At 40.9% G+C, this 15,525-nt stretch overlaps 1 protein-coding gene across 1 annotated transcript in view; it reads left to right on the top strand.

Annotated features, from left to right (window-relative positions):
- The window catches only part of RYR3 (ryanodine receptor 3), a 279,454-nt gene that overhangs the window by 254,400 nt on the left and 9,529 nt on the right, over nt 1–15,525 (top strand). Inside the window, exons 91-103 of the mRNA XM_083504663.1 lie at nt 107–1,428; nt 2,000–2,058; nt 3,569–3,740; nt 4,089–4,175; nt 5,591–5,788; nt 6,235–6,365; nt 8,544–8,586; nt 9,202–9,329; nt 10,144–10,204; nt 10,916–11,062; nt 12,762–12,896; nt 14,290–14,446; nt 14,758–14,822. Of these exons, the coding sequence (XP_083360789.1) occupies nt 107–1,428; nt 2,000–2,058; nt 3,569–3,740; nt 4,089–4,175; nt 5,591–5,788; nt 6,235–6,365; nt 8,544–8,586; nt 9,202–9,329; nt 10,144–10,204; nt 10,916–11,062; nt 12,762–12,896; nt 14,290–14,446; nt 14,758–14,822 (2,705 nt within the window). The remainder of the gene's footprint in view (nt 1–106; nt 1,429–1,999; nt 2,059–3,568; nt 3,741–4,088; nt 4,176–5,590; nt 5,789–6,234; nt 6,366–8,543; nt 8,587–9,201; nt 9,330–10,143; nt 10,205–10,915; nt 11,063–12,761; nt 12,897–14,289; nt 14,447–14,757; nt 14,823–15,525) is intronic.

Here is a 15,525-nt window from a genome sequence, read left to right on the forward strand (position 1 = left end):
TAAGCATGAAAACACTTTCTCCACATTTCTAAGGATGTATAAGAAATATATTTTCAATGTATGTTTTTATAAAAACTAAGTAACGATTTTTTAACTCACAATGTAGGTAATGTTGTAAATGGCACTATCGGGAAACAGATGGTGGACACTCTTGTTGAATCATCTAGCAATGTAGAAATGATATTGAAGTTCTTTGACATGTTTCTCAAGTTGAAGGATCTAACGAGCTCAGAAGCTTTCAAAGAGTATGATCCAGAAAGTAAAGGCATAATTTCCAAGAAGGAATTCCAGAAAGCCATGGAAGGTCAAAAGCAATATACGCAATCAGAGATTGAGTTCCTGCTGTCCTGTGCGGAAACAGATGAAAACGACATGTTTAACTATGCCGATTTTGTTGAAAGATTTCACGAGCCAGCCAAAGATATTGGATTTAATGTGGCCGTCCTCTTAACAAACCTATCAGAACACATGCCAAATGATTCGAGGCTTCAGACTCTATTAGATCCAGCAGAATGTGTCCTTAACTATTTTGAACCTTACCTTGGGCGCATTGAGATAATGGGTGGTGCCAAGAAGATAGAGCGGGTTTATTTTGAGATCAGTGAATCCAGTAGGACGCAGTGGGAAAAGCCTCAAGTGAAAGAATCAAAAAGGCAGTTTATTTTCGATGTTGTAAATGAAGGTGGGGAACAAGAGAAGATGGAGCTTTTCGTGAACTTCTGCGAGGACACGATTTTTGAAATGCAGTTGGCATCTCAGATATCTGAATCGGATACAGTTGACAGACCTGAGGAGGAGGAAGATGAGCCTTGCTATGTGAGGGAAATTGGAGAAGATGAGAAAGGAGAGCAGTCCCTGGAATCAGCTTCAGCTTTCGCTATGGCATGCGTTGCAATAAAGAAAAATGCTGCCACTGTTTTTAAAATGATAAGACTGAAAAACTTAAGAAAACAGTACAGAAAAGTGAGAAAGATGACTGTAAAAGAATTGGTTAAAGTATCCTTTTCCTTTCTCTGGATGCTATTTGTAGGATTCTTCCAAATGTTTCTCACTATACTTTGCAGTATTTTTCAGATTCTTTGGAGTACTGTGTTTGGGGGTGGCCTAATAGAAGGAGCCAAAAACATTAGAGTTACTAAAATTTTAGGAGACATGCCTGACCCAACGCAGTTTGGAATTCACGATGATGTCCTTGAAGCAGAAAAAGTTGAAGTTACAGAACATGGCATTACAGCTGAAATTGTGCAGTTTGTTAAAAATGAGAAGGGAGAAACTGACATCTTGTCAGATATTTTTGGCATTCATACGAAGAAAGAGAGCGGATCAAAACATGGTCATGCTGTTGGCCTAGGGGATATCGCTGATATCATTGGATCAGATACCCCTCCTTCTTTGGAAAGTGCAGTTCGCAAGAAGAAAAAAGCCCAGGTAAACAATAAGTGGATTATATCTTATTTTATTCAATATGCTTCCTAACTGGTTGCTTATGAGAAGACTTTATTCTCTGCAGAAAGCTAAACCACAGAGACTCAAAGTTCTTCAAGCCCCTGGTGCTTTCTAGACAGAAGTTTAGGGTCCTCCTGTTGCCCACAGTGTATCCTAGATTACCTGCCAACCTAGCAGTTTGAAAGTGTAGCAGTGTGAGTAGATAAATAGGTACTGCTACAAAGGAGAAGGTAAACAGTGTTTCCTTGCACTCTGGCTTCCGTCCCAGTGTTCTGTTGCGCCAGAAGCTGCTTAGTCCTGCTGGCCACATGACCCGGAAAGCTGTCAGTGGACAAACGACAGCTCCCTTGGCCTGAAAGCAGAGATGAGTGCTGCACCCCATAGTCGCCTTTGACTAGACTTAACCATCCAGGGGTCCTTTACCTTTTTATCTTTACCTTATCCTAGTTTACTATAAACTTTTTGAGTTCACAGCATTATTTTAAGCTTTTGAAATTGGGCATACTTAATTCTCTATCATATCCAAATTCAAAGTACTTTCAACATTTTTCAGACACCTGAAATTGCAAAGGATGATGAATCGGAAACAAGAACAGAATCTGAGAAGGCTGAGTAAGTTATTTTTAGCGCTTACGATCCTGGGAATGATTGTTTTCCCATTTCCAGTGAAAGGTCAGCGGAGTTGATTGATGACTCCACCTAGTGATCAAAAGCAGGCAGCATTTGGGAGGTCAAACTCCCAGCATGCAGTTCTGCTCCTGCATTTGGTCAAGGTGCAGCAGTTCCCTTTCCCTGAGCACATCATGACTTATTCCGTAAGAGCTGCAGCAGCCAATGCTGCATTTTCATCTTGTGCTCCTCTATAGGAAATCTGCAGGACAGCTGCCTGGGCAGCGCCCAGTACCTTCACCTGGATGCCTGTGCATCATGGGATGTGGCAGTGGGCAGCTGCACTCCCTCCCCAGAGAGTTCGGCTGCTGTACACCCTACTTTGCCAGCCTTTCACTGCAAATGGGAAAAAGTATAATTGTATCTACCTGAAGTGTAGTTTTCCATAGTTGGTTTGGCTGTAGGATTCTTGTTATTAATAGAGTCCCATTGACATTGGGAGGTAGCTTGGTTCTTACTTATATCCAGGGGCGTAGGAAGGGGGCGGATCGCCCCGGGTGCCCTCACTGAGGGGGGTGACATTCGGTGCATCACCCACGACTCCCAAGCCTACCCCAGCCATTGGGGTAAGGGGGGAGCTGCACGGCTTTTCCGGTGGCATTTCCCCCTTCCCCTTTGTTTTGACAGCTTGGGGGAGGCTTGGGAGTTGCAGGCGGGCGGTGCACCAAATGTCCGCCATGGGCGGCTCACTCTGCCCCTGGCTGCAGGGGGTGCACGCTGCTCCGGGCACCCGAGCGGCTATCCTGCACCTGGGAGGACACGCCCCCCTCGGGAGCGCGCCCGTCCTGGGCAGCGTGGGCATATGCTCCTCCACTGCTTCTGTCCTTGCACTCCTGTCTGTCAGGCTTGGTATGCCTGCACACTGGATGCATGCTCAGAGTTCTACCTCCCAAAAGGTTCCTGCCTGGCTTTTGACCACTAGGTGATGCCATCAACCCATTTGGCTGTTCTTCGGTCAAGGGTATACGATAGCTGCGCTCCCCTGCTAGAACCGCCAAACAAGCAAATATTTGATGATTATTCTCTGTTGTACAGAGAATAAAATGGCAACCATTACCAATTATTGACCTTTGAAAGCCATCTAAGTACTAATACAGTTGTAGCAAATTCCTTAAACTAAAAATACATGGTGTGAAATAGTGTTTTTTTCCTTGTCTGTCCTGAATCTCCCGTGAAAGAATTTCAGTGGATGACCCCTGAGTTCTAGGAGTGATGGAGAAAAGCATTTCTCTATCCATTGTCTCCATAACATGTACTGTATCTGTTATATATTTTGGGAAGTGGTGGCTTGTTCACTATATGTTAAAGTGCATTTAGGATATTTTGCCCCAGTGTGTGTCATCTTACATTGAAACTCATTTGCCAGTTGGACCAGAATTAATTGTCAGGTTCTTATTTGTGAGCAGTGCAGAAAACGTGCCTGTTCGTTAATAATTGTTCTCATATTCTGTAGCATGGAGGATGGTGAGAAACAAGATAAAATAAAGGATGATATGTATTCTGAACATATGGAACTAGAAGAACCTAGAAAACGGAAACGAAGGCGGGGGCAAAAAGTTGAGAAACCTGATGCAGTTATGGCCAACTTTTTTAAAGTATTGGAAGTTTATCAGACAAAAATGCTGGTATGTTGACCTTCTTTCTTACTTTTGGCCAATGATTATATTAGAAAATAGCATTATATTATATTATATTATATTATATTATATTATATTATATTATATTATATTATATTATATTATATTATATTAATTATATTTTTCACAACTTGGGAGGATAAGTAAGATATGTTGGTGCATTATGAAGGTTTTTAATAAAGAGACAACACTTGGAAAAGAAAGTATGAAAAGGAACATAATTGATATATAATGATGATGTAAAGCATTTTTTTGGATCTCCTTTATTAATTTGTTTTCTTCCTTTTCAGTTCTGATTCTTGTTTTATGAACTAATAACATTCTTTGCATTTTCAGCACTTTTTGGCCCGAAATTTCTACAATTTAAGATTTCTTGCACTTTTTGTTGCATTCGCCATCAACTTTATCCTGCTTTTCTACAAGGTAATTTAATTGTATCAGTTCTGGCAAGATGCCTTCATTTTCCACAGTGACATTTGCTATGCTGTGGTGAAAATTTAGACTACTATTAAAGTAAGCAGACTCAACTAATCATCAAATAAATGCTGCCAGTATAAAATGTATTAATCCAATTAAGGGTGAAATTATTATTATTTGATTTCATGGAAGAGATGAATTTGAATTGGGGACTTGAGAGTCATAGATCAGTTTCTTAACCACTGCACAACACTACACCAGCATCAGCATAATACAGTGGTGCCTCGCAAGACGAAATTAATTCGTTCCGCAAGTTTTTTCTTCTTGCGAGTTTTTCGTCTTGCGAAGCACGGTTTCCCATAGGAATGCATTGAAAATCAATCAATGCGTTCCTATGGAGACCATCGCGCGCCTTCCCCTCTGTCCCCGGACCTGTTTAAAGCAAGGGGCGGCGGGGAGAAGATTGCTTCTCCCCGTTGCCCGCCCCGCACGCGCCTTCCCCTCTGTCCCCGGACCTGTTTTAAAGCAAGGGAAGGGGCAGCGGGGAGAATCGCTTCTCCCCGTTGCCGCCCCTTGGTTCAAAAGGGGTCCGGGGAGAGAGATCTCTGTCCCCAGAGATTGCGGGGCTGGCAACGGGGAGAAGCGACCTTCTCCCCGCCGCCCCTTGCTTCAAAAGAGGTCCGGGGACAGCGGGGAAGACGCGCTGCGCTTCCCCGCTATCCCCGGAGCTTGCGGGGCAAGCTTCGTTTTGCGAAGCAAGCCCATAGGGAAATGCGTCTTGCGAAGCAGCTAAGAAAACGAAAAACTCCTTCGTCTAGCGAGTTTTTCGTCTTCCGAGGCGTTCGTCTTGCGGGGTACCACTGTATATGGCAGTGTTTAACATACAGAGATGTTTTATTCTGTGTTTAATCTGTTGGAAGCCGCCCAGAGTGGCTGGGCGGGGTACAAATAATAAATTATGATGGTGAGGAACTTAAATTCTCTTTCTCCACCCCCTCAATACATGAGGTGTTGTTCAACTAAGCATTACTCAGAGTATACCCACTGAAATTAATGGCCCTAACTTAATCATGTTGATTAATTTTAATGGATTTACTCTGAGTAAAACGTCATTGCTTATATTGTACCTCTGCCCTAAACATGTTTTCCTGATTCAGCTGCGGCTACACAACATTTCCCTTGGGTGGTTGAAGAAATGTGCATGGAAAAATCACATTTCAGTGGGCCTGAGAAATATTGTGCAGGAGCTGTGGCCAAGCAAACTGCAACGTGATAATGTCACTATAATTCAAAATATTAGACAACAACTTTAATAAAAAATATGGAAAAAATGCTAGAAAATTTCTACCATGTGTCCTTTTAAAATATATATCTATATATATTGTGTATACCTGCACTCCTTGTTTGCGTATTGATTTCAGGTGACAGAAGAGCCATTTGAAGAAATGGAAGAAGATTCAGATCTGTGGCATTCTTTAGAGGAGGAGGAAGATGAAGATGGAGTAGTCTTCTTTGTTTTACAAGAGAGTACAGGCTACATGGCACCAACACTTAGGGCTCTAGCTGTTATCCATACAATCATCTCTTTTGTATGTGTTATTGGATACTATTGTTTAAAGGTTAGTAATTTCACCCTAAATTATCCAGTAATATAAGCCTCTTCATATTACGGTTTTTCCATTGCTCATTTCCAATTGCCATTCTCTTATTGATGCTACTGAATGCTTTTTTGTTTTAATTTACATACTTCAATGATACCTTATTATTGTTATTTTATTAAGTATTTTTGTGTTCTTAGCTCCTTTGGGCCCCGTGTATGATCTATACATTTGATAGAGCTCAGCTGCATTTACTGATTGTTCTCTGGATCCTACAACAAGGCATACACACACACACACACACACACACACACTCTTCACAATTCCCATAATCAGTAAAAAAAAGAAGATAGTTTCCAATTGTACAGTTCAGGAACACTGTAAAATGCAATATTCCAAACTATTTTCAAGACATTTCTAAACATTCAGCTTTCTTGGGAGCTTCGAAATAATTATTTTTGCAATAGGTTCCTCTGGTTGTATTCAAACGGGAGAAGGACATTGCAAGGAAGCTGGAATTTGATGGTCTGTATATTACCGAACAACCCTCCGAAGATGACATTAAAGGACAGTGGGATCGCCTCGTCATAAATACGCCGTAAGTAACATGGAGTACAACCTTGCTCCTGCTTCTTGATCAGCTAAAGAAGTTCAGCTAAAGAAGGCCAACACAAGCTGCTTGTAGTTTTTGCAGTTAGGTCACATTCCTGTTTTACTTCGGCACTGTGGTTACTTTTCACCATGCCTGCTTCCCATGCTACTCTGATAATATATGCAATGGGGAGGCTACATAGGAAAGAAGGGTGACATTACTTCCCATATCATCATCACCATCGTTGCCTCAGCCGCTCTAGATGGCATTCAACATAATACAAACACAGCAAATGTCAGACACAGAAAACTTCCCGATAAGGGCTGCTTTCAGATGTCTTCAGAAAGTTGTGCAGTTGATTATTTCCTTGACGCGAGGGTGTTCCACATGGTGGGCGCCACTACTGAAAAGGCCCTCTGCCTGGTTCCCTGTAGCTTTGCTTCTCACAGTGAGGGAACCACCAGAAGGCCCTCAGCGCTGGACCTCAGTGTCCGGGCTAAACGATGGGGGTGGAGATGCTTCTTCAGGTATACAGGGTCGAGGCTGTTTAGGGCTTTAAAGGTCAGCACCAACACTTTGAATTGTGCTCGGAAGCATACTGTAAATCTTTTAGGGCCGGCGTGATGTGGTCCCTGCAGTTGCTCTTGGTCATCAGTCTAGCGGCCACATTCTGGATTAGTTGTTTCCAAGTCACCTTCAAAGGTAGCACCATGTAGAGCGCATTGCAGTAGTCCAAGCAGGAGATAACCAGAGCATGTCCCACTCTGGCAAGACACTGCACAGGAAAGCAGGAGGGTCTCAACCATCACACCAGGTGGAGCTGATAGACAGCTGCCCTGGACACTGAATTGACCTGTGCCTCCATGGACAGCTGTGAGTCCAAAATGACTCCAAGACTTTACACCTGGTCCTTTAGGGCAAAGTTACCCCCATTCCAGACCAAGGAATCTCCCACACCTGCCCACCCCATCCCCCCAAAACAGAACTTTTGTCTTGTCGGGATTCAACCTCAATCTGTTGACTGCCACCATCCTCCAACTGCCTCCAGACACTCTCACACTATCAATGCTACTGACTCCAGCGATGCTGCTGTGAGAAGAAACCACATCATGTGCACTTCCTACACAATCAACATATTGCCAAATTGCCAAAGTTCTACAGATGTTATAACAAACAGTGTTAGTAAGAGAGGAATCCTGGCATTCTCAGTGCTGTCAGCTTTTCTGCTTCCATTGATTCTGCTTCTGCCATCATTGCTGCTGTATCTTTCTACTTCCATAAGTGCTACCAGATGCATCACTGACCAATCTCATACCAACAAAACCTAAACCTTTCTTGTTGTTGTTGTTGGAGGTAAAGGTACCCCCTGACCATTAGGTCCAGTCACGTACGACTCTGGGGTTAAGCCGCTCATCTCGCTTTACTGGCTGAGGGAGCCGGCGTACAGCTTCCGGGTCATGTGGCCAGCATGACTAAGCCGCTTCGGGCAAACCAGAGCAGCGCACAGAAACGCTGTTTACCTTCCTGCCCGGAGTGGTACCTATTTATCTACTTGCACTTTGATGTGCTTTCGAACTGCTAGGTTGGCAGGAGCAGGGACCGAGCAATGGGAGCTCACCCTGTCACAGGGATTTGAACCGCCAACTTTCTGATTGGCAAGCCCTAGGCTCTGTGGTTTAACCCACAGCGTCACCCGCATCCCTCACATTGTTGGAGGTGGTGACTGATAAATACAGTTGCTAGTATCATGTTTAGGAAAAACTTAACTAAAATGGTATTTTTAGTTGTATTTTCTTTCAGACATCTATTTTGTACTTGGAAATGAACCTGTGATAAAAATAAAATCTAGACAAATGTAAAGAAAATAATGCTTTAAAAGGTTAATATGTTCGCTGCAGAAAGGAGCTACATCATTTTCTTTCACACCTGGCAGGAGCTGGAGAAAATCTGTAAAATCTGTAATTATGGATTCGTAAACACCAGTATCACTTACCGAACAGAAATTTGCAAATGATAGGCAATCACCGTGGGGGGGGATCACTATGAGGCAAAATTCTACTAGTAGATCAGCAAGTATTGCTATCTTCCTAACGCAACCTATAGCAATAAAATACAAATGTAATTAAAGTCCTTTTTGTGTCTTTTGTTAACTAATTTGAAATTCTTATTTATGTATCTATGCAGATATTTTCCTAACAATTATTGGGACAAGTTTGTAAAACGAAAGGTATGTTCTTTAAATATATGTCAAGAGTCATGCTATTAAAAATAACCAGATATGTCAAATTAAGCATGTTCATTGTTGCATTATGTGTAAGGAATAAGCATAAATTGGGAATAAAAGGCCACAGTTTTATTACAGAATATTAGCAACCATGAAGTGAGCTTGTGCTCCAGGTATACTGTGGCATTTCTTCTCTCTGTGCTCCTCCCAGCAGTGCCCCCCCCCACCGTCCTTGTTGTAGATATATGACCTGACTGTCTCCAGGCACTGCAACAGTCATCCGCAACATGGCAATCTGCTCCCCTCAGTGATATGGAGGGAATGTCCCTTAAGTCACATTAGGAATAGCCATCTATGATGATATATTAGTGATATTTTCAGCTGTTATTTGCAAGTATTGCTTTGTCAGGCATGTATAACCCTAGAAAATAACTCGCATTTAATTAATTTACATAATAAAAATGCTTTCTGATTACTTTTTATGCATCTATTTTTTAAATGCCTCCACTCCTCCTGCCAGCTGTCATTGTTTTAAGAGTATCAACCTAAGTTGTTAAAACTCCCGACAAATACTGATTGAATTAAAGCTGATGATACCTCGTATCTTTTCCCTCAAAGGTAATCAACAAGTATGGTGATTTATATGGAGCAGAACGCATTGCAGAACTCCTGGGTCTGGACAAAAATGCTCTGGATTTCAGCCCAGTGGAACATACTGAACTAGAGGAGGCATCCCTTGTTTTGTGGTACGGTGGGATCTTTAAATTAAAGCCATAGTAGATTAGAGGCAAAGCAAATTCAGAGGTCCTTTTCAAAAGCTACTTTATTTATTTATAATGTTTGGCCAGGCTGGTGATTGAGCTAGATAAAGCAAATCAGTGTGACGAACATTGTTGGAACTGTTTAATTGCCTATTTTAAAAGGCTACAACAACAAAATCAAGAGATTTTTCATCAGCTAAAGAAATCTTGACACCCTAATCAGATGTGGATGGGTGTATGACATGAAATTGTGGTAGTGCAGAATGGCTTGTGGCGACACTCCATCCAGTTTTTTAGCAAGACAGCCTGCCAATAGCAATTCTGTCATTTAAAACTATAGTGCCATAAAGGGGGTGCAGACTCCCTTATTTTAAATGGCCCTGTAGTAGTTAAAATGCTGTTGGGATGTTGCACAGGTGAGTCATGTCTGCTTGAGGAAATTGTGTGCTGATGAACCAACATCATATTTAGCTACACTCACTCGTTTTCTGTATATAAATGCTGACTTACCTTTCAGTGTTATGGGCTAGCTCAGAACAACAGCCTCACTGTTTCATGACACTGCAGTAGATCAGTAGTGTTGCACCCTATTTTAAATACTTAAAAGTAGGTGATAAAGTTGGATCATGTTTGGAGCTGTAAATTTTTTTATCCCCAATACAATTCCATAAATTCCCTAGAATATTTCAGCGCATATTGCTGCTGAAAACCCCCCTAAAACAATCAGTGTGAGAGAAATGTGTATGTTGATAAAATAATGATTATACCACTGATTAATTTAATATTATTTATCTATTAGGTTAAGTTCTATTGATGCCAAATACCATATCTGGAAGCTTGGTGTAGTTTTCACTGATAATGTAAGTATACTGTATGAATGTGGAAAAATTCTTCTGCTTCATTATTCTCATTGTTGGTTTACACAGGGAAGGAATAGATGGGGAACAAACCTTGCACTCATGTGTCCTTCCTTGCCATTTGAATTAGAGACAGTGATGAGGCATCCAATATAATCCAACTGATTAATAATGGTGGGTTTGCAGAAGGAACGTAATAAAGATATTTAAAGTATTGAGTTGGATCCAGATTGGGTTAGAGCCACGTCCTTCAGCATGCAAAATGACATTTTCTGATTTCTTATATCCCTACATGAGAAAACTGAACTAAAATTCAGAGTTGTGCTTCTGCGTGTGCAAGGTGTTGTACACAATCTCTTGAACCATGTTTGCTTTTTCTCAGCAGTTCATACAAAAAGTGCCACTGGTAGAATGTGTTCTGCTACTGCATCTCTTGACCCAACCTAATTAGGATACTAAAAATCAAATTATGGATGTAGCACCCAGGCCTCCTAGAACTGGGAGCCACCAGGAGCTTAATTTACCCAGGGAGAATTAGGATTCTTCTTCAGACAAGCTTTTAGCCCCTGTGTTGTATCTTTGTGTGTTGCTCTTGTATAGAACTGACTGCCATGGTAGAAAAGCATTTTATAAATAATTTTAATAATAGTAATAAAGCACAATACTTGAAAAATGAGAGTAGCAGCAGTTGCTGACATTTAACATTTTCTTTAGTCCTTCTTGTACTTAGCTTGGTACACAACCATGTCAATTCTTGGTCATTACAACAACTTCTTCTTTGCTGCCCACCTTCTCGATATTGCTATGGGTTTTAAGACTTTGCGTACCATTCTGTCTTCTGTAACCCACAACGGCAAACAGGTGAGTTACTGGCAACATAATTTCTTTTAAAATGAATTACTCTCCTGCTGGGGTGGGGAACCTCTGGCCCACCAGACGATGCTGAACTGCAACTTCCACCCTCCTTGTCATTAGCCCTGTTGGCTAAGCCAATGGAAACTGTTAATTAAGCAACGTCTGGAGGGCCAAAGGTTCCCCATAATGCTGGAATACAATTAGTATATGGAACAACTGAAAACATTAGTACTGTCTTCAAATACATCATTAAAAACAGAGTTGCTGTGAATAATGTAGAAGTGCACAACGGCCAAGTTTGAGGAATGTTATACATAATTAACAACCTCATGGGATGCATCTCCGAGTGTATTTTACCATTCAGACTGCAGATGAGGCAAACCAATCAAGAATTTGAATGATTCCCTCTATTTTTAAAAAACTCCCTGTAAAAAGAAAAAATCTAGAAGGCCGGAGAGAATGTTATGGCTTAGCCACCTCTTACATGCTGGAGTGGCTGGGGAAACCCAGCTAGATGGGTGGGGTATAAATTATTATTATTATTTATATGCTGCCTTTGAATATGATTGAAGAGTTCTTCTCCCATCCCAGAGGGAGGATTCAGATATTTACATTCTACAGTCCAACGACAGATTCATCATGCATGGCTACATGTCATGATTTATATCTTAATTTTAGAATGGTGGTATGGTATGTTAGGTTGAACAATTTTCTTTTTCATAATTGTGTGAGAGAGATTATGTATGATTGCGTGCACACACGAAATATAAAAACAGATGTCAATAGATTAATGCTGTTTCCAGGAGAACAGGCAGTTTTCTCTGTACAATATGTGAACCTTTTCTGCTTTTTAAAACAAGCACTATTCCACATTCCTTTCACTTGATTTAGTGTCTTCCATGCTAACATTTGTCCAGATCCACTTCCAGTCGTGTTTTCAAAAGGTGAATCCTTATGATTCCCTTCTAGTTGGGGAAGCACATTCAAACAGGCATCCTATTAAAAGCAAGGCAGCACAGATAGACAGCCTTGCCTGGGCACTGGGAGTGCTAACTGCCTGTGTTTTCTCTGTTCAAGGCAAATTTCTGGGCTTTTATGTGAATTTGATAGGAATGTTTGGAAAACATTGGGGGGGGGCGGCAAACATCTCTTTCTATGGCTATCATCATGAAAAACAATGCCTGATGGGGTGATTCAGTCCACAAAAACAAGTACCCAACTTCACAATACATGGAGCAATTTGAACCACATATAAAAACTGGCTGAGGAATGGCTGTAGCAATACTAGAGTCTGTACCCTCAAACTTTGTCTCAATATATTTTTCATGAAATACAGCATTCATAATACTCTTGTCACATTTTTAGGGCATCATAGGCCAAATTCAACCAAGTGGCCCCATTAGCAGAAGCCTGTGCAAGGACTTCTGCTAGCACAACTCTCTCCTCCCTCTCCCCCCACCTCAGTGGTCCTGGGGCTTCAGGGGAATCTGCAGAACAACATGCAGAGAAGGGAGGTTGTTTCTAGGAAACAGAAATTATTGTGTTGACACAACAATTGTTTTTGTGTGACACTGATCGTCTCCATGATTTTTTAATACTTTATTGTGTAGGAATTTTAGTTCATATATATATATATATATATTAGTGAGTGAGGTTTTAATTCCTAATTGCTGTTTTTCCTCATGTGATACTTTATTTTGGATAGCTTGTTTTGACTGTTGGACTCTTGGCTGTAGTGGTATACCTTTACACAGTTGTGGCATTCAACTTCTTCCGCAAATTTTATAACAAGAGCGAAGATGAAGATGAGCCAGACATGAAGTGTGATGACATGATGACTGTAAGTACCAGGACATCACGGGAATTTTTTTAACTCAGAAATGTTACTGTGTGGGTAAAAGTACTATATGGATGTTTTTACACACACATTAAAAAACACAGGGTGGCTTACAAGCTAAAAATGCAAAGCACAAATAAATAGTTAAAAACAACAACAAATTAACCCCCCTTCTCACAAACATATTTAAAAGGCTGTAGAATGTTAATCAGCCAATCAGTCATTTTAAATCATGTATACAGGCATTTTAATAATAAAAACCATGGCCCTATAATGACCAATTTAAAGTGAATAGAGATTAATATTCAGAATCTAAAGAGAAATCAATATACTTGAAAGTTTTGTTTGGATGTTTCTTGATATTATACCAAAATGTGTGTACAGCTCAAATAATTTTCAAGGCCACTTTACTATTGTTGTTTAAAATTAAACACAGCTGTATTGCCATATTATACACATTTTTTGCAACATTTTTAACTTGGTGTCTTCTTTGAGACTTCTGGAGCCCTTCTTTCAGAGGTTGGACCGTCCCTATAGAAGAGTCAGTTTACAAACTCATAAGAGGAATGAAGGATTCCAAATGCTCTTCACTGTCCACCAGAGAACATGAGAACTGATTTGGGGGGCATTATCTACTAGGAAGTTTTTCTTAGCAAGACCAATTGAAATGAATGAATGCTGTGCGAAAGCATGGTAGTGGATTTTGTCCTTTGCAAAAATATTACGTGTTTTAGATTTCATCAAATTAATTCCGTTCCAAATATTTGGGAAATCTCGGTCATTTTGGGCAACCCATGTCTCTCTCCTCCCTCCCAATACCTTACACCATTTATGACACCAGGTGTGGGGCTGAGAACCAGGTGATTGTTGGGCATTTGGGAAGCACCTGAGAAATAACTTTGCCAGCCCTGTACTCAGTGCTACCTAAATCCCAAGCATAGAGTAGGCAAAGCAGACGACCTAATGATTAGGTGTTTTTCATTTGTTTGGGAACCAATGTGATGGGGACTTTGGCGTTTGTAAATCACCTGAAGTCATTATGTCAGATGATTGACTGGTGAGTGTCAAAGCTGGCCCATGAGTGAGTTGGGAAGGTAAGGATCTGGCTCACTGGGCTGAAAAGCTTCCCCACTTGCTAGAGAACAGGCTTCCTCAACCTCGGCCCTCTAGATGTTTCTGGCCTACAACTCCCATGATCCCTAGCTAGCAGGACCAGTGGTCAGGGATGCTGGGAACTGTAGTCTCAAAAAAACATTTGGAGGGCCGAGGCTGAGGAAGCCTGCTATATAGAACATGATATAAAATGTAATAGCTGTTTAAAAATTGTACTTTTTACTCTTGTAATTCAAAGCAGTTGGATTCTCTGTCGTGAAATGTAACAATTTTTTTTTTCCAGTGTTACCTCTTCCACATGTATGTGGGTGTAAGAGCAGGTGGAGGCATTGGAGATGAAATTGAAGACCCTGCAGGAGACCCTTATGAGATGTATCGAATTGTTTTTGATATCACGTTTTTCTTCTTTGTCATTGTCATCCTATTGGCCATCATTCAAGGTATGTTGAATGTGGCGTGCTATTGGCATGCTATATATATTCAATATATGTAGAGTTAAAGAGTAAGTTTAGAAAAGGAAAGTGTCCAAACCTGTTTCCAGTGTGTAAACAAAGAAATGCAAAATGTATTGACAGACACACTGGGCATTTATTCCTTTACAGTCCTTTAAGAAACACAATTAGTTAATTGAAAAGAAAGACATGTATTTTAAACACCACCACTAAAATATTAAAGGGTATAAATGCTGCAAATGTTCTTTTTTATAAAAATGTGAGCTGCTATACACAACTTCCATTCCATTCAATAATAGGTCTGATTATTGATGCCTTTGGTGAATTAAGAGACCAGCAAGAGCAGGTGAAAGAAGATATGGAGGTATTGATAAATGTTTTTATTTATTCATTTCTCTATTTCATAAAATGTATACAACCATTTGATCGTTTAAAAAAAGAAACTCTCAAAGTGATGAAGTCTACAAGCATATTTTTGTAAATTTTATTTCAGTAAGATATTATACCCAATTACTGATAGGAATCTAGGCTACCGTATTTTTCGCTCTATAACACGCACCTGACCATAACACGCACATCGTTTTTAGAGGAGGAAAACAAGGGAAAAAATATTCTGAATGAAACAGTGGACGTATCATTTTTGTGCTTCATGCTGTGGCCACAGACATGTGATCTGATGGTGAATTTGGGGTGACCCAATGCAAAAATCCTGAGAATCCCTGTGGATCCATGCTTTGTAACCACGTTTTTGCACCATTGCAGCCCCAGGCAACAGTGGGTGCGTGATTTTTTTGGGGGGGCAGGCTGTAGCCATGGACATGCTATGTGCTCTGATGGTGAATTTTGGCTGACCCAATGCAAAGATCCTGAGGATCCATGTGGATCCATGCTTTGTAACCACGTTTTTGCACCATTGCAGCCCCAGGCAACAGTGGGTGCATGATTTTTTTGGGGGGGGACAGGCTGTAGCCATGGACATGCTATGTGCTCTGATGGTGAATTTTGGCTGACCCAATGCAAAGATCCTGAGGATCCATGTGGATCCATGCTTTGTAACCACGTTTTTG

Source organism: Podarcis liolepis (assembly GCF_965112155.1).
Source record: "Podarcis liolepis genome assembly, chromosome: 1".
Classification (NCBI taxonomy): domain Eukaryota; kingdom Metazoa; phylum Chordata; class Lepidosauria; order Squamata; family Lacertidae; genus Podarcis; species Podarcis liolepis.